The sequence below is a fragment of the Scyliorhinus torazame genome, chromosome 3 (assembly GCF_047496885.1).
Source record: "Scyliorhinus torazame isolate Kashiwa2021f chromosome 3, sScyTor2.1, whole genome shotgun sequence".
Taxonomy (NCBI): Eukaryota; Metazoa; Chordata; class Chondrichthyes; order Carcharhiniformes; family Scyliorhinidae; genus Scyliorhinus; species Scyliorhinus torazame.
In genome coordinates, this window is record NC_092709.1 from 245,090,443 (window position 1) to 245,110,674 (window position 20,232).

General features: G+C 48.7%; 1 protein-coding gene across 1 annotated transcript in view; it reads right to left on the reverse strand.

Annotated features, from left to right (window-relative positions):
• parp8 (poly (ADP-ribose) polymerase family, member 8) overlaps positions 1-20,232 on the reverse strand; it is a 629,329-nt gene that overhangs the window by 79,925 nt on the left and 529,172 nt on the right. The window contains exon 15 of the mRNA XM_072497074.1: positions 6,177-6,269. Within this exon, the coding sequence (XP_072353175.1) occupies positions 6,177-6,269 (93 nt within the window). The remainder of the gene's footprint in view (positions 1-6,176; positions 6,270-20,232) is intronic.

Genomic DNA, 20,232 nt, shown 5'->3' on the forward strand with positions numbered 1-20,232 from the left:
TCAAGTTTGACACTCACTGCAACATAGAGGTGAATGAAAGTTTTGAGCGCTATGTATCCCAACAGCGTTTACAGGGTAAAGATGAACCTTTCCAGTCCTTTCTCACCCACCTCCGCATCCTTGCGCAGTCCTGTAATTACGGGCCCACCTGGGACTCCATGATACGTGGCCAGATCGTTTTCGGTGGTTAGTCGGACCCCCTATGCCAGCAGCTCCTCAAGGTGCAGCAGCTCACCCTAGCGACCGCCATCGAGACCTGCGTGCTACACGAACACGCCACTGGTCGGTATTCCCACATCCAAGCGGCTGAAACGGCGCAGCAAGGTCCTCACGAGGCAGAACGGGTCCAAGTAATCGAGCAACTCCATGGCCTCAGCCTGGATGAGGGCGGCCATTTTGTGCGCTTTTCGCAGACTCCCACGCTTGTGCGCACCGAACAAGGGGACGGCGATGTCGACGAACGTACTGCGCAGGCGCGCACCACGTACGGCCGCACTGGGCATTCGCAGTGGCACAGTGAATGTACTGACGCTACAACATGCGGCAATTGTGGCTCCGCCCACTTAAAGCGGCAATGCCCTGCCAAATAATTACAGACAATGCCTGAGATGTGGCAAACTTGGACACTATGCTGCTTTATGCAGATCAGCTCGGCCTGCCAATTCATATCGCTCCGGCCAGGCTCGCAGGAATGTCCGGGCCATTCAACCCACGGTCACCGAGTCCGATGCGGACCTACTACTAGATATTGACACCGAGGACCCGAAGACACCTTTTCAAATCGGTATCGTTACAAAAAACAGGGTGTCCCCGAAGCAAAGAATCCAGCCTCGATCGGTATACAGCATCGATCCAGATGGTGAGTGGTGTGCCACCCTTATGGTCAACCGGTCCCAAATCCGATTCCGCCTGGACACTGGTGCCTCCGCCAATCTCATTGCGTGGTCTGACCTCCAAAGCCTTCTGTCAAACCAGCCATCCTCCCATCAGCCTGCCAGCTATTAGATTATAATGGCAATGCCATTGCTGCCAGCGGCTCGTGTCAGCTCGAAGTGACGCACAAGTCACGCAAAGCTATCCTTCCCTTTGAAATCGTGGGAGGAGTATTATCCAATTCCCAAGCGCGAAGAGCTCACGTGTGAGATTGCTCGCGCCAAGCTCTTCACCAAACTCGATGCCTCAAAAGGATTATGGCAAATCCAGCTCGATAAATCCAGCAGGAAACTTTGCACATTTAATACCCCCTTTGGCAGATATTGTTACAACAGGATGCCATTCGGGATCATATCTGCATCAGAAGTGTTCCATAGGATTATGGAACAAATGATAGAAGGCATTGAATGTGTTCGTGTCTATGTCGATGACATAATCATTTGGTCCATCACCCCGCAGGAGCATGTTAGTCGCCTCCAGCGCGTATTCAGACGTATACATGAGCATGGCCAAATGCTCTTTTGGTCAGATGGAACTCAAGTTCCTCAGGGACCACATCTCCCAATTGGGTGTGCAGCCGGATGTGGACAAGGTAGCTGCCATCACAGCTATGAAAACACCAGAGGACAAGAAGGCGGTCCTCCGATTTCTGGGCATGGTCAATGTTTTAGGGAAATTTATTCCTAACCTCGCCTCTCATACCACGGCTCTCAGGAACCTGGTCAGGAAGGCGACAGACTTCCAATGGCTCCCTGCCCACGAGCGCGAATGGAGAGAATTCAAAGCAAAAATGACCACGGCCCCGGTCTTAGCTTTCTTTGCTCCAGCAAAGGAGACCAAAATTTTGACCGATGCCAGTCAATCCGGCATTGGGGCACTGCTCCTTCAACGTGATGGGGCCTCATCATGGGCCCTCATTGCATATGCGTCACGTGCGATGACCCCCACGGAGCAGCGCTACGCTCAGATAGAAAAGGAGAGTCTGGGCCTTCTGACCGGGGTGGTTAAGTTTCACGATTATGTCTACGGACTTCCTCAATTCACCATCGAGACCGACCATCGCCCGCTGATCAATATAATACAGAAAGACTTGAACGATATGACGCCTCGCATCCAACGTATTCTTCTCAAGCTCCAGCGATATGAATTCCAGCTGGTATACACCCCAGGCAAAGACCTCAACATTGCTGACGCTCTCTCCAGGGCTGTCGACACCCCATGTGACCCAGCGGGATTTGTCTGCCAGGTTGACGCCCATGTGGCATTCACGGCCTCCAATCTACCTGCCACGGATGAACGCCTCGTCCAAATTCGCCGCGAGACGGCGGCTGACCCCTTGCTACAGCGTGTCATGCGCCACCTAATCGGCAGGTGGCTCAAGGGCCAATGTCCTCAGTTCTATAATATCAGAGATGATCTGGCGGTGGTAGACGGGGTTCTTCTAAAACTGGACCGCATTGTCATCCCGCATAGCATGCGCCAACTTGTCCTGGAACAACTACACGAGGGCCACCTTGGCGTGGAAAAGTGCCACCGACGGGCCCGAGAGGCAGTGTACTGGCCCGGCATTATTGAGGACATAGCCAACACAGTGCTCAACTGCCCCATTGTCAGCGCTTCCAGCCGGCCCAACCATGTGAGACCCTGCAGCCCCATGAGTTGGTCATGTCACCTTGGACCAAGGTGGGCATCGACCTGTTCCACGCGCTGGGTAGAGACTATGTCCAGATCGTGGACTACTTTTTTAATTACCCGGAGGTGATACGGTTGCACGACATCACCTCGTCTGCCGTCATTCGTGCATGTAAAGAAGCATTTGCTCGACACGGCATCTCGCTCACGGCTATGTCGGACAATGGCCCCTGCTTCGCCAGCCAGGAATGGTCCAACTTTGCCAGGCTGTACAATTTTGCCCATGTGACATCCAGTCCCCTGTACCCCCAATCCAGCGGCAAAGCGGAGAAGGGAGTACATATAGTCAAACGGCTCCTATGCAAGGCTGCCGATGCTGGGTCCGATTTCCACCTTGCCTTGTTGGCCTATCACTCCGCCCCGCTGTCCACTGTCCTGTCGCCAGCCCAGTTACTCATGGGTCGTACCCTGAGGACGACGGTGCCGTCCATCCATGTCCCAGACCTCGACCACATTCCGGTCCTTCGACGGATGCCGCTGTCTCGTGCACAGCACAAGGTGGCTCATGACTCCCGTGCAGCTGATCTCCTTGCTCTAGCTCCAGATGACAATGTCCGCGTCCATCTTCCGGATGGGGGCTGGTCTGCGACTGCTGTTGTCCTTCGGCAGGTGGCCCCCCCGCTCGTTCCTGGTTCGTCTACCGGATGGCTCTATTCTGCGTGCAAGCGACACGCCCTTCGTCTCGTTCCACGCTCGCCACGTGATCCTCGACTGTCGCCTTGCCCTCCTGCTGAGCCTGCCACGGACTGTGCAGAGCTCCCTGTCACTCTGCCTCCCCCTGACTCTGACGTAGTCCAGCCCGCTCCTGAACCGGCGGCTCTCGACCCACCCTTGAGGCGGTCAACCAGAATTTGTCGCCCACCTCAGATACTTAATTTATGAACTTTGTGGATTAATAGACTCTCTGAATTGCTTTGTTGCTTTGTTTGATCGTTTCCCTGGTTTGTATATAGTGTTGATCTCGTTATTCTTGTTGCATACTGCTTCTCTGCACCAGGCACCTTCCCATGTAAATAGCTTAGTTCTCATGTACGTCGTCCTGTAAATATGTCTTCGCACCCCACACGTAGTTAGGAACATTCTCAACATACATTTTTTATTGCCACACATATACATTCTTTTATAAAAGGGGGGATGTCATGATATACACAAGTATACCATGGTGCAAATACACACACTGATGGACACACAGCAAGACCAATCAACACACACAACACCGCAGCCAATCACCAGTTAGAGCACACTCACTATAAAGACAGGGGGCATCAGAGTTCCCGCTCATTCGGGATGCAGCCTCCTACAAGGACAGAACTTATAACTTTCAGCACAGGTCCTCACCAGGTGCTGAGTGCATAGACTGGTTCAGACAGGCATAGGTCTTTAGTTTAATCTAACATCGTGTTAACCCACAGTGAAAGTATGTTCAACAGTTTCTAACTTAATAAAATAGTGTTGCACTATTTTAAGTGTTGGTGGCTTGTATGTGTTCCACAGATCCAGAACACCCAACACATCAAGGCCCTCAAGTCCAGCACTCAGGTGAGCCATGCTTTCCATGGTCTGAGCACAAGATTAATAGGATGCCTCTTCAATTGTTCCAAAATGGTTGTGCTGAACTCCTCCCTGAGACCCCTCCCATATCAATTTTCCAACCTTGTTTTTACAACTGCATCATTCTTCAACGATTGTGAACATTGTGCTCAACACTTTTGTAAAGGAGAGCAGCTTCCAACAAGGTCACCACTATTATCCGCCATATATGATCCTCCCAAACTCCTCCTCCATTGTCACCATCTCCTAATTCGCACACCTCCTGTAATTATCCAGCTTCCCTTTCTAACCCTTGACCCCATCATTGTACATGTCGGTATTCTGGTTCTCTCCTCTGAACCCTTCAATGTTGATGAACTCATGCAGTTTGTTGACCTGATCCTTCCCCTTTCTGAGGCCACATACGCACTTACTTTTTGGGACATCTCATGAGACCATTCAATATTCCACATTGACTTTTCAGCTGCTGGCATACAGAATACAGATGCTGCCACTGAACCTTACTGAGCCCTCTGTCTCCTAATACTGTGACTCACATCCCTGGGACCAAATGTCTTAATTGACTGACCATGCCCTGCATACCATTCTGTGTATGACCATCACTGCATAGAGGGGGTGACCCTCCCCTGCCCAAGACCAGGACCAAGACATGCATGTCATGTAGAGTCCTCTAACATGGCCCGTACAGCCCCAGGATCGTCTGTTCAATATGTCCCCAACAGCGTGACCTCAGTCTCAGGACAATCTTTTCAATATGCTACCAACAGCATGGCCTCAGCCCCAAGAGAGTCTCTGAACCTTCCCCAGAGAGTCTTTTACTTTTTGCCCCCAGATAGTCTTTAACTCTTCCATTCTGCACTTTGACTCCACCCCCCCCCCCCCCCCCCCAACCCCATCATATCCTGGCTCTGTCTCACTCTTGCCTTTCATCTTCCTCCGCCACCCTAATCGTGTCTCTGTTTCACCCCTCCCCATTGGTCATGCCCTTGTGCCCAGCAGGGCACAGCTTTTGCTACAGGCACCTGAGAGTTACAGTGTTAAAGGAAGGTGAAAGCAGCTTCTACTGACCTCCAAGTAATGAATTAAGTGTCATTTGCCAGGTGCATGTCATTTAAATACAGTCGTAAAACGGACCATTCTAATTATCCGTTGGAGAGGCACTTTGCTAAGTGGGGAACATGATTCTGGCGAGATGGCCTTTTAATGATACTTTTGAATGCAAAAGTGATTCCCAACATCGATTAGTGGGAAACTCGACCTGCCTTTAATGTGCCATCAAAGCCAGGAGAACAAAATTCCGAACTAAGTTCCCGCTGTTGGGCAACTTTCATACTCGCCAGAATTTAGTTCCCCTGCCCGCCACTGGCAGCAGTGGAAAATTGCACCCGCTGTTAGGAGGCAAAGAGTACTGAACTGAGTCTCAATTTAGATTTATTGCAATGTGTACTGAGGTACAGTGAAAAGTATTGTTCTGCGTCAGTCAAGGCAGATCGTTCAATACATGAAAAACATAGGACATATGATAAATATACAATGCAAATACATCGGCATAGACATCGGGTGAAGCGCATTGAGTGAAGTGCAAATCAGTGGCGAAGATGCATGGAGAGATCAGTTCAGTCCATAAGAGGGTAAAACTCAACGGGCGGGATTCTCTGTCCTGCCAGCAGTGGGATTCTCTGTTCCCCCAGCCGGCCAACGGGATTTTACATTGTGGCCACCCCACGCTGTCGGGAAACCTGTGGGCGTGGGTGCGCTGCTACCAAATTGGAGAATCCCGCCAACGGAGAATCCCGCAGAACAAGTGTGAGGCATACAACATTTGAAAACAATTCATTCCTGTTGTCATGGTTGTATTTAACTTGGATTCTGTGTATCAAAGCAGTGATCAAATAGCTTATGCCACCCACTCCTCCCATTACCACATGTTCATTGTAACCATTAGTTGTTTTAAATAGTGAAATCAGTCAGAAGAAATTGTCTATTTAACATTTGTGTACCTGGGCCCCTGTTGCAATTTCATCTGCAGCTTCATTCATTACTCCCAAAGTCTGGAAAGCAAATACACACAGCTCCCGCTCACATACTGTGGGCTGCAAGAAAGAAAACAGTACAATTAATATATAAACAAGATTTGGGGGCATTATGAAGAATGTAAATGTGCCGGATAATTAAATCTCTAGGAATACTGACAAACCACGACCGAATCACATATAAGCTATTTTTTTCAAGTCATAGACATAGTCAATGAATTTACAGTGCAGAAGGAGACCATACGGCTCATCAAGACTACACCGGCCCCTGAAAGATCACCCTACCTAAGCCCACTCCTCCACCCTATCCTGGAAACCTAGTAACACCACCAGTTTTGGACCCTGTGGTGCAATTTAGCGTGACCAATCCACCTAAACTGCGCATCTTTGGACTGTGGGAGGAAACCGGAGGAAACCCACGCAGACACGGGGAGAACGTGCAGACTCTGCACATACAGTGACCCAAGCTGGAATCGAACCCAGGTCCTTGGCCCTGTGAAGCAACAGTGCTAACCACTGTGCTACCGTGCCGCCCCTCATATATATTGTTTAAAGTTCCGCAGGACATTTCCAATAGCAAATCTGTTGATCCTCTTGATAAGTTGCAAAGCTTTGTGTCGTCCAACACTCCAATAAGGACTGGGAAGGCACAAGGTAGGATTTTTCCAGGCTTTGCTGACAAGCTTGGAGGTGGGAGTGCTGATGAAATATCAGGGAGCCGGCAGGGTGGCTTTCCATTACATTTTCTGCTGCCGGGGACATTTCCGAGAGGCAGGCAGGGATACGGATTAGCTGTCCGCTGAACGGAGGAAGGCAGCCAATTAGCAAATGTAAGGCCCCATTTAGAGATGACTTATGTGGCGATTCAACATCTGCTGGTGGCAGAGTGGCCCCATGGGAAAGCTACCAGCGTAATGGAGGTGGCCTCCCTGCTGCAGTCCAGGGGCCATTGGAGTTGGAAGCTCCATCCTCCAGACAGGAGGCCACAGGCAAGTAAGACCACCCTCAAAGTCCCAAGCACCTAACCTGAGGGGCTTTCCCCTCTGATCAAAGAGACTTGCTTGCTTTGACTCCCCCTCTGAGTTTTTATTTTAAATTTGATTTTCCAAGGGTGCCTCGATATTGAGATGCACTCTTGTTCTCTTGTCTGCATTAGCAAAGTCCACCTCTCCCAATGGGACTGTCGAGGCTTCAGGGTGCTGGCCCTCTGATTAGACTGGCAGCATTTCTTAACTGGACAGCAAGTTTGGAATTGGTCACCTGGGAATATCCCTGTGCCAGTTTTGCTCCAGAGAAGTGTGGGATCAGGACCCCAATTTGGTGCCGATGTCAGGTCCTGAATTCTGTGGGAAAATTGAGCCCAGGGTTTCAAGCCTACTATTTACAGATTACAGCCGCCTTACTGGAATGAAGTCCCTGCATTACTTAAGGACCAGTGTGGAAAATCTGAGGACAACCCATCAGGTTTTACTCTTCTATTTTTTAATGGGATGGAATCGATGAAGATTGTTTCAGATTTCCTGAGAATAGTAAGTAGAGAATAGTAAGAGGGAAGTGGGAAAGTTCAAAAACAATTTTCAAAGCTGAAAAAATAATCTGAATCAATAGATGAAAGTACTTTAGAATAACAAACAAAAAAAGTTTATAGGAAAGGCAGATAAATAGTAATTTATCGCAAACATTGACGTGATTTTAAATTATCTGGGGACCTAAAGAAATTAAAAAATGCCAGTCCATTGGAAAGTTAGCATTTGATTCATTGTCTGGGAACCCCAAATGAGACAACCAAGTCCATGATTTAACATATACTTAAAAGGCAAGCAATGTATGCTGGAGATGTGATTCAGGTACCACACCCTCTGGGGCACCTTTCAGTAGGCACCAGCCAGGTGGTGGTCTGCTGAGCCTTGCACAACATAATACAGCAGCAAGAACTGGAACAGCAATAAGAGGAAGGTGATAACCATTCTGGATCTTGAAAGGACGAAATCAAGGAGAAAGAGACAAAGAAGAATGAGGAGGATGAGGATTCGGACAGGGATACCTACAGATGTAAATGTAGCTACAGTACTAGCAATGTGCGAAGGATGACTCATTTGGCCACATTTCTGCTGATCTGAGGCAATGTTTCCATCTAGCACCCCATTCTGAAACCGTTATGCCCATCCCCAGCACAAAGTTGTCCTGCAGTTAATAAACCATTCTCCTCACTGACACCAATTGCTCATTTTCTAGTCTTGTCATTTTCCTCTAGGCTAAAGGTCACATGGCAGGCGACAGGCAACAAGGGGTGACAAGAGCTTTGAAATAAAGTTTAGAGTGCATTAACATTGACAATAAAAGTGGCAATATAACACACTTATATGCACCCAAGTGATTTTTCTTGGAGAACCAACAAGCCTTTCCCTTCCTTTTCTTTTTACTCCTTAGTGATGCCACCCCTGTGGCTTCAGCAGAACGAAAGGCAGGCTTCTTCTTGCCATCCGCTGCGAGCAATGCTGCTCTATGGGCCTTTACAGTCTGCGACATGATCTCAGATAACCAGTGGGACAGTCATCCCTCATTGAGATTCTATCAGCAGAGTTGTTGTCACTTATTTTCCAATACAGAATGGTTCCATTCTGCCCCTTGCTGGGGCCCCTTTAAATACTGAGGCCTAAAAGGTCAGTTGCAGATCACGACCATGTCTCTCCGTGCTGATTGGGTGGAGAACCCAAAAGCTGTGGCTGGTAAAAGAGCCAAGGTAAGACCAGCTCCATAAACTTTCAAGTTCCTGACCTGTTTTCCGTCAACTCCGCTACAAGTGGATCCAAACATTAAAATTGTGTCCAGCTCTGCACATGCTGTCTGACCTTTTGAATATTCCCACCATTTCAATTTCAGTCTCACCATAATGTTGTAGGTGGTTCTGTTACTAGATTAGCAATTCAAATAATATGGCGCTGGATTCTTCGCAGCCCTGTGGCGAAATCACGTTTGGCACAGGGACAGGGAATCAACATTTGCATCGAAATCGGGCCCAGCGCCGCTCTGACAATTCTCCGGAACCTGAGAATTGGCGATTCTGTGATTTATCCCACGTGCCTGGGGGGCCATTGCCAGAGGCCCGCCCAACGATCCTCCGCTTCCGACTCGCCGAGTTCCCGACGGTGTGGAACTAACATACTATGGCCAGTCAGGACTATCGCATGACGTCTGCGGACTCAGTCCACGGCCACCTTGGTGGGGGGCGGGGGGATCGGGAACCAGGGGGGACCTAATGGGCGGCCAGGGGAGAGATCGGGCCAGATGGATCCTAGGGCCCGCGGCCGATCAGGGAGGCCTACATCTTCCAGATGCCTCCCCAGTGCAAGTGCGCCATGGCGCTCGGCGCGGCCAATGGAGGCCGCCGTCGTGCGCATGCGCGGACTCAAAATCGGAGGCGTGGGGCCCGCACCCGCAGCCAAAGCTGTGTGAAGCACTCCGGGTCCCTGCTAGCCCCCTGAAGATAGGTGAAACGGCTTTTATTAATTTCAGGAAACTTGGGAGTGCAATGCCAGTGTTTGTACGCCGGCATGGGGACATAGTCCCATTTTACTAGAAACCAGCCCATGATTTCACATCCTACCATGACAGTTTGAGAAATGGAATATAGGTTACTCTTTTAACAGCTGGCATCAGTAAAAATTAGCATGGTTATTGAATTAGTGTAAAACCCAAACTAGTTCATTCATGTCCTTTAGGGAAGGAAACCTGTCATTCTTATCTATTTCTTATCTAGTCTGCCCTTTATGTGACTCCAGACGGATGCCAACATGATTCACGTTTAACTGCTCTACGCACAGCAAGCATTTAATTGCATCAGAAGAACACATTTCACTGCAAAGGTTCAAGAAAAAGCTCCACCTCCACGTTCCCAGAGCAACTATTGATTAATGATGCTAACATCCCATGATTGAATCAAAAGCAAAAGTGATAATCTCCCTGTTCTAAACTACAAATCCAGTCAGGGACCAAAGTTGCACTTTGACCGTAAGGAATTTGGCAATGAATTCCATGTCACTTATTTTCACCATGTAGCTCAAAGTTACTCCAGACTTGGATGATGAACAGAGGTGGGTTCAGGTCTACTTCAGAGGTCTGCTGATTTATTCTAGAAAATGGAAGTAAGGTTTATTGCATCGTAATTTTATTTCCTTTTTGCAAATTAAATTAGATAAGGTAGTGTATGAATACCCCTCCCAAACAATAAGCATAGAATTGTCCAGCAGAGTCTCCAAGGTCTTCTTACTCAAGCTGTTGCAAGAAAGTAGTTTTGCAAAAAGCTCAATGCATTAAATGCAATACCACCAATAGCGGTTGGTAGCATTAGCAAATTAACACCAATTATTCAACAATAAATATGCATATTAGAAACAGAGGGCCCGAATTTCCAGGTCCATTTGTCATGGGGCCAGAATGGGATTTGCACCAACAAGGTCTCGGTTTGAGATCTTCCCCACCCTCCGTCGGTTACGTGAATTCCAGAAATCTACATTAATGTTAGCGTGATTAGGAAAGCATGTTTTAGCGCAGATCAGGGCACTCAGAAGAACCATCCTCTCTGGCTTTGCACATGACAGGCCCTCATAATTTACTTTTATTATTATTCTATTAGTAATACAGCACAGAAACAGGCCCTTCAGCCCACCTCATCTGTGTCGATCATCAAATATCAATCGACACTAATCCCCATAACCAGCAAATCTCCCTTTCCTTTCCAAAATCATTAATGCGTTGGCACCTTCCAAATCCATGTCTACCTTTCCTACAACTGCAATTAGGTTTCTAGCCCATTCTACATCAATAAAATTGCCCTAAAGATTAGGTTCCAATCAAAGACACAAATTATGTCCTCAATGACTGTCATGGTGATATGTTACCCTTTGAGATCCTTCTTTCATGAGCTTTCTGCAGCTTTTGATATGATTGCCACACCAGGCTTCTTCTCCATCAATCCTGCATCTGTAACCTCCTGAACCCCACAATATTCACATAACTCCTCAAGTTCTGGCCTTCTGTGTTGTCCCCCCCCCCCCCCCCCCCACCCCCCACCACTGTCGTGTTAGGTGCACTGGTCTAACACTGGCTGCAACTGGGTGCAGCTTAGATCAAAAAGATACGGTAGCATTGTGGATAGCACAATTGCTTCACAGCTCCAGGGTCCCAGGTTCGATTCCGGCTTGGGTCACTGTCTGTGCGGAGTCTGCACATCCTCCCCGTGTGTGCGTGGGTTTCCTCCAGGTGCTCCGGTTTCCTCCCACAGTCCAAAGATGTGCAGGTTAGGTGGATTGGCCATGATAAATTGCCCTTAGTGTCCAAAATTGCCCTTAGTGTTGGGTGGGGTTACTGGGTTATGGGGATAGGGTGGCGGTGTTGACCTTAGGTAGGGTGCTCTTTCCAAGAGCCGGTGCAGACTTGATGGGCCAAATGGCCTCCTTCTGCACTGTAAATTCTATGATAATCTATGATACTCCAGACCTTGAAGTTAGTTCAATCAGGTTTATTGAACTAATGGCACAGTTAGCACAGTTCTCTGTGAGTTTGACTCTCTGCTAACTTAAGTGTGGTTACTCTGTCTGACTGAACCAGACTAGCTCTGAGCCATATGGTGAGGTGTGAGATTGTAACAACATCCTTGACTGACTCTCTAGATGTTCATCAGTGGAAAGAGGCGGAGTGTGAGTGCCTCGTGTCTTTTATAGTCAGATCCCACCCCTGAGTGTCCTGCCTGCTTATTGGTCATGTCCTGTTCTCTGTGTCCATTAGCTGCTTGTCTGTATATCATTATGTGTGTGTCTGCATATCATGACATCTCCCCTTTTTTATGTTTGGATGACATATGTGAACGTATTTACAAGAATAGGCCAATATTAACAGATATACATGCAGTGGATGTGAACATATGTACATGTGAAAACAGCTGTCTAATGGGAGAACACAGAACATAGCAAACAGAACAAATGTTCATAAGTCCAGTCTCTGTGGCTTGTGTCTGATCCTAGTCGACTGCCGGAGAGGTGGTGATGGGGACGACAGCGCCTTGATGGGCGGGACTGAAGCCTGACTGGTGGCCTCGTGAGTCGAGGTATCAGGAGGTGGCAAAACAACAGAAGGAAACGGAGAAGAATGTGGTTGCGGGCAGGCAACTTTGCGCAGTGCCCATCTGTTTCATCACACAACAGAACCATCAGCCAGATGCACAACATACGAGCGGGGGGCAGCCTGTCAAACAACAACAGCTGGCTGACCAGCCTCCATCAGGGATCTTGAATCGAACAGTGTCTGACTGGGATAACACGGGCAAATCGGTGGCATGAGCATCATAGCCCTGTTTTCGCCGGTCTCGGAGTTGCTGCACCTTCTGCAGCACCGGGAGGTGATCCAGGTTGGGCATGTGTATGGCTGGAAGTGTCGTTCACAGATCCCTGTTCATCAGGAGTTGAGCCGGCGACATGCCAGTAGACAGTGGAGTCGCCCTGTACGCAATCAGCGCAAGGTGAATGTCAGACGCAGAATCCGCAGCCTTGCAGATGAGCTGCTTCGCTACGTGCACCCCTTTCTCAACTTTTCCGTTTGACTGTGGATAGTGTGTGCTGGAAGTGAGGTGTTTGAACTGATATGACTGGGCAAACAGAGACCATTCATGGCTGCCGAAGCACGGGCCATTGTCTCTCATGACAGTGAGCGGGATACCATGCCTGGAGAAGGTCTCCTTACAGGCATTGATGACGGTCCGAGATGTGAGGTCTGAGAGCTTCACGACTTCAGGGTAATTGGAAAAGTAATCAATGATTAACACGTAATCACGACCATTTGCATGAAAGAGGTCGATGTCAACCTTGGACCACGGAGAGGTTTCGATTTCATGCTGCTGAGGTGTCTCCTTACTCTGTGCTGGCTGGAAGTGTTGACAGGTCGCACAGTTAAGGACCATGTTCGCGATGTCCTGGCTGATCCCGGGCCAGTAGACAGCCTGCCTGGCTCTGCGTCTGCACTTTTCTACACCCAGGTGGCCCTCATGGATTTGACGGTGCACCAAGCTCTGGAGACTGTGTGGATTTACAATCCGGTCCAGTTTGAGGAGGATACCATCCACCACCGTCAGGTCGTCCTTTACATTGAAAAATTGAGGGCACTGCCCTTTTTGCTAGCCATTTGCCAGTGCATAACCCGCTGCAAGAGGGGGTCTTTGGCTGTCTCCTCACGGATATGAATCACCTTTTCATCAGGTGCCGAGAGGGTGCTAGCACACAGCTGCACCTGTGACTCAACCTGTGACTCAATTTGCCGGATGACGTTCAGTGGTTCACAAGGCACGGTGATGGAGCGGGGCAGTGTATCAGCAATGATGAGCTCCTTGCCAGGTGTGTAGACCAGGTCAAAGTCGTACCTTCTGAGTTTGAGGAGGATGCACTGCAACCTAGGCGTCATGTCTTTAAGGTCCTTGTGGATAATGTGGACCAGGGGCCTGTGATCCGTCTCAACTGTGAATGTCGGCAGGCCGTAGACAGTCGTGAAACTTGAGAATGCCAGTGAGAAGGCCCAGGCATTCCTTCTCGATTTGTGCATACCTTTGTTAGGTGGGCGTTATTGCCCTTGAAGCGTAGGCAACCGATACCCAGGATGAGGTGTCATCGCATTGCAGCAGGACCGCACCGATGCCATCCTGGCTCGCATCTGTCGAGATTTCCGTTTCTCTGTCTGGGTCGTAAAATGCCAATATGGGTGCAGTGGTGAGCTTGGCTTTCAGCTCCAACCACTCTGCCTGATGGGCCGCCTTCCACTCGAAGGCAGTGGACCTCTTCACTAGGTTTCGTAGGGCCGTGGTGTGTGGAGGCCATGTTTGGGATGAACATGCCCAGAAAATTGACCATGCCCAGGAAGCGCAATACCGCCTTCTTGTCTTCCAGGACCTTCATGCTGCGACGGCCATGACTTTGTCTGTGTCGGGGCACACGCCCTGCTGAGAGATCTGGTCACCTAGGAACATGAGTGTCGACATGCCAAAGCAACATTTGGCCCTGTTCAGCTTCAGTCCATTGGCATGGACATGGCGGAATACCTGCTGGAAACGGGAAACATGGTCCTCAGGGGTCGTGGACCATATGATGATGTACCCCTTCGATGCCCTCCATCATCTGCTCCATGATGCGATGAAATATCTCTGATTTTGAGACGATGCCGAACGGCATACAGTTATAGCAGTACCTGCCAATCGGTGTGTTAAAGGTGCAGAGCCTTCTGCTGGACTCGCCCAGCTGGATTTGCCAGAATCCATGTGACGCATCTAACTTCGTGAAAAACCTTGCATGTGCCATCTCACTGGTGAGTTCCTCCCACATCGGGATGGGGTCGTGTTGACGCATTATATTCTGGTTGAGATCCTTGGGATCAATGCAGATGCGCAGGTCTCCAGAGGGTTTTTTAACCACCATCATCGAGCTGACCCAGTCAGTCGGTTCGGTTACCCTGGAAATGATCCCCTGCTGCTGCAGCTCCTTGAGCTGTTCCTTCAGGCGCTCCTTCAGCGAGCCGGGAGCCGGTGTGGTGCACGGACCACTGGCTTGGCATCAGGTCGCAGTAGGATCTTGTACCGATATGGCAAAGTGTCCATCCCGTCGAACACATCTGGATACTGAGCGAGGATGTCGCCAATGCCAGCTTGAAGGTTCACGTTGGAGGATGTTGTTGAATATACCCGCTGCACCAGGTTTAGCTTTTTGCAGGCATGCGTGCCCAGTAGGGATGCCCTATCCGGCTTGACAATTTCAAACCTTAGCCGTGCATGGGTGGTCCGGTTGGAGACGAGTAGATGGCAGGACCCCCAGTGCTGTGATGGCATTACCATCACACTTAAGTTTGAAGTCTGCCTGTGAGAGGAGGTTGGCAGAAGCACCTGTGTCCAGCTTGAACTGGATGGAGCAGCGGTTGACCTGCATCATCGCACGCCATTCATCCTCCGAATCCACAGCGAGGATGGACTGAATGCGAGATGAGTTAGGTGTGGCATGTTCACGTGTGGTAATGATGCCTACTCGGTAGGCGGACTCCAGGCACTTGTTCTCTGGATCCGTTGTACTGCCAGGATCAGAATCCTGTAATCGTCGTTGCACATTCTGGACGCGCAGTCGTCGGAATTGGGAGTGCTGGCCTCTGACTGCTGGTGCAGACCTGCACAAGTTTGCATAGTGTCCAGGCTTCCCGCAGTTTAAACATCGCCTGCCTCTTGCAGGGCAGTGTCCCTTTCGTGGGCGTTGCCACAGTTCGGGCACGTCATGACATCGGCGTTGTGACGCGGTGTACATCGTCGCACATGTGCAGTGCGGTCGGCAGATGTCTGCACCTGCGCAGTGTGGGTGTCGGCCGCTTTGTTATCCCGTTTGCATCGTGCATGCATGGGGCCACGGGAAAAGCGCGCAAAATGGCCGCTGTCTTCAATGCTGAGGCGCTGCATCCGGGAGATGGCCTGCACACTCTCTGCCTCGTGGGAGGCAAGTTTTTCATTTTCAGCCGATTTGTACTGGGCGTAGCGATTTTCTGCGTGCTCATGCACTGTACATGTTTCAATCATGACTGGCAGGGTCATATGCTTGATTTTTAAGAGCTGCTCTCTCAGAGGATCAGAGTGAACTCCAAACACGATTTGGTCTCTGATCATTGCGTCAGCTATATCACCAAAGTTGCAGGACAGTGCTAGCAGGCAGAGGTTAGTTAAGAAGGCACTGAAAGATTCATCTTTACCTTGAAGACGTTGTTTGAATATGTAGCGCTCGAAGATTTCATTGGTGTCCACTTAACAGTGACTATCATACTTGTCCAGGATGGTCTGAAACTTTGTCTTGTCCTGGCCTTCGGTGAAGTTAAAAGAGTTGAAGAGTTTGATGGCTTGATCACCCGCTGTTGAGAGGAGAAGCGCGATCATTATTGCATCAGACGTACCCTCTGAGAGGTCTGAGGCTACGATGTACAGCAGAAACTTTTGCTTGAATGTCCGCCAGTTGGCACTGAGATTGCCGGAGGTCCTGAGCTGGTGAGGAGCCTCAATCTTCTCCATGGTGCCGGGATACAGTTGCTGGTCGTCACGGGACGGATTAAGGTAAGCCACCTTAAATTAGTAGTCTCCTGGTATCATGTCATGTTAGGTGCACTGGTATAAGGCTGGAACTGGATGCAGCATAAATCAAAAAGATACTCCAGACCTTGAAGTTAGTTCAATCAGGTTTATTGAACTTATGGCACAGTTAGCACAGTTCTCTGTGAGTTCGACTCTCTGCTAACTTAAATGTGGTTACTCTGTCTGACTGAACCAGACTAGCTCTTAGCCACGTGGTGGAGGTGTAAAATTGTAACAACACCCTTGACTGACTCATTGGATGTTCATCAGTGGAAAGAGGCGGAGTGTGAGTGCCTCGTGTCTTTTGTAGTCAGATCCCACCCGAGTGTCCTGCCTGCTTATTGGTCATGTCCTGTTCTCTGTGTCCATTAGCTGTTTGTCTGTATATCATTATGTGTGTGTCTGTATATCATGACACCCACATCCCACCCCACCCCTGCTCTCTTCTCCCCACCATTAGCAGCCAATCAGTTAGCTGTCTCGATCCTAAGCTCTGACGTTCCATCACAAAAACCTCTCCACCTTACTTTATGATACTTTTTAAAACAAACTTTTGACCAATCCTTGAGTCCTGTTATTTTCTTCTTTGGTTCCGTGTCAATTTTTGTCTGATTGTCCATTTGTGAAGCACTTTGGGATGTTTTCCAATTTTAATATATGTAATTTCTTGTTGAATTATCTGTTCCTATATGAGATATTTCATCCTAGTCCAAAACAAAATATTAAGTGTGAAAAAACGACTGACGTCTTCTGCAGATTGCATGCACTCTTTGCAAGCCATTCTCATATTATTTATAGTGCACGAATATGATCAGATATTTCAGATCTACCCGTCACTTTTGTAAAACACCAGGAGATTGACCTCCATTATTGTTTTCATCTGAAACAGCAATGAATATATCATATGGGGTGTTGTTGTTAGATAAATGGAACTCGGGAGAAAGATCACATTATTCATTCATGTTGGCAACATCTTGTATTGTTATGGCATTTTCAGACTATTGAAATAAATCTGTTAATGTACCATGGCCTGAAATGGCTACTTATATAACACTGTTATCGATTCTTGTTGAAATAGCTTTCTCAAGCCTTTATTTGATGTAAACATGCATTCAAAGCCATTTTTGGCCAATCTATCCCATTTCCTTTGACTATGGCCGAATTATTTTTCTTTCTAGTCCATTGCTACTGACTTCTACTGGAGGATGCCTATGTGCAAAAATCAGATGCGAACTAGGTTCTGCTCAGCTACGTTGCTCCTCATGGAGAATAGCCTGTTAACACTCACCGCATAGATACACATTTTGAGAAAAAGCATTTGAGCGCAGCACATAAAGGCTGTCAGTATTTGTCAACCTGTATCTTTGAAAAAGTATGTGGACTACAGAAAAGTACAGTAGACTGGGGAATGAGGGGATTTGTATTGCTATGGCGTTGACTTTGGAAAGTTCAAACTACCGATCAAAGTTTCAGCACCTTGGAAACCATGAAAGACCTCATAGTTTGCCAGGAATCTGAACCCTTCCTCTCAGCTTTCATGCCGTGGCAGGATTTCTTTCTGATTATTTCAAGGTTGCTTCTCGTTTCTTCAGATGTGCCGTATTTGCTTAATGTAGCATTATGTTCACTTACACCCTCATTATCCATCTTCATCACTTTGCTACCTTTTAACAGAAAATAATGAATGGATAACCATTAGCATTTTAATGGTCTCTGTAACGTGCAAAGCTCAAACATTACGAGACAGCACAAACCATATTGCATTATTAATGGTTGCTTCATTGAATCTGGAAAGTATCCTGAGTTGAAGTGCTTTGAAAAACTGCAGGCTTCCCAGTCACAATTCATGTATAATCTCTTCTTCTTGGCTCTTTTTGGACATGAAAAGAATGCTGCTCAAGCACATTTTTAAAAATGATCATTCACAGTATGTGGGCGTCGCAGGCTAGGCCAGCATTCATTGCCCATTCCTAGTTGCCCTTGAGAAGTTGTTGGTGAGCTGCCTTCTTAAACCTCTGCAGTCCATATGATGTAGGTACACCCACATTGCTGTTAGGGAGGGAGTTTCAGGATTTTGACCCAGTGAGAGTGAAGGAACGGTGAAATATTTCCAAGTCAGGATGATGAGTGGTTTGGAGCGCAAATTCCAGGTGGTGGTATGCAAAAGGTATTGGTGTTGTTTCATCATCATAGCAAACTGATGCATGTTTCAGAGAATGGCTTACTGTTTCTAATGAGCTAACTCACAAGCATGGCAGACACCAGTAACCTTGGATTATTACTTTGCTTAAGTGAGGGGATGCCTTACATTCTCTGCCATCAATGAGGCATGGAATACTGCTTATTATCATTGAATATAAAGCACATCTCCATTCAACATCTGGACAAACAGCGAGAAATAAATACTTGATGTGTAAGACCTATTGCTTGTGGTGGGCCTCAGAATCAGGGTTACAATATTGCAATAAAATAAAAGCAAAATACTGCAGATTTTGGAAATCTGAAATAAAAACAGAAAATGCTGGATAAACTCAGCAAGTTTGGCAACATCTGTGTAGAGAAACACTGAGCTAACGTCGTGGATTTAAATGATCTTCTACAGAGTTCTGGCTTCTGTGCACGTTTATTGAGACCAATGCTGGGTACTGGACTTCCCCATTTGGGCCTATTAATTTTGTAGTGTTTCAGGAGGCCCAACAGACCACAGCAGCACTTTTTGCACCCAACTGTGCATTGAAATGGAGAATGTTCCACACATTGTGAAATTCTACTGCTATTCTGGTGTCAGTGTAAAGCTGCTTCAGGTGTACATCAAGATTTAGCCAGTAGTATAATTCACAGGTCATGTCCTGATCTAAAGACTATGGCAGCCACTCCAGTAATCCATCTAATCTTGCCTGTCGGGACTGCCCCCATCTACCACGTCATCCGCCATGTGCGACCCGTGGGGGCCGCCATCTTCAACGCCACCTGCCACGTGCGACCCGTGGGGGCCGCCATCTTCGACGCCACCCGCCACGTGCGACCCGTGGGGACCGCCATCTTGGAATCTCCCCACCGCCTCCCGCAACCCCTGCTCACCCAGTCGTACGCTGGCCTCCGCTACTCTCGACCAGCCCACCCACCTTCCGAAGCTCGCCTCCATCACCCTCGACCAGTCTCGACCTCATCACCTCACTAAATCCATGATGGCCATCTGGATCAACGGGCATGAGACGGCCTGCCTCTTCGATTCCGGGAGCACTGACAGCTTCATCCATCCAGATATGGTAAGGCGCTGCTCCCTCCCAATTTTACCCGCGACCCAGAAAATCTCCCTGGCTTCCGGATCACATTCCGTGGAGATCCGGGGGTTCTGTGTCGCAACCCTTTCGGTACAGGGCATAGTGTACCCTAGTTTCAAGCACTACGTCCTCCCTCATCTCTGCGCTGCCCTATCACTGGGTCTTGATTTTCAGTGCCCCCTCCGAAGCCTTACCTTCAAGTTCGGTGGACACCTGCCCCCCCCTCACTGCCTGTAGCCTTGCGACCCTTAGGGTCGCTCCACCCTCGCTCTTTGCTAACCTCACCTCGGACTGCAAGCCCGTCGCCACTAGGAGCAGACGATACAGTGCCCGGGACAAGGCCTTTATCAGGTCAGAGGTCCAGCGACTCCTTTGGGAAGGGATCATAGAGGCCAGTACCAGCCCCTGGAGAGTCTAAATGGTGGTCGTCAAGACTGGGGAGAAGCACCGGTGGTCATCGACTACAGTCAGACGATCAATCGGTACACGCAGCTCGATGCGTACACCCTTCCTCGCATATCTGATATGGTCAATCAGATTGCGCAGAATTGAGTCTTCTCCACTGTTGTCTTGATGTCCGCGTACCACCAGCTCCCTATCCACC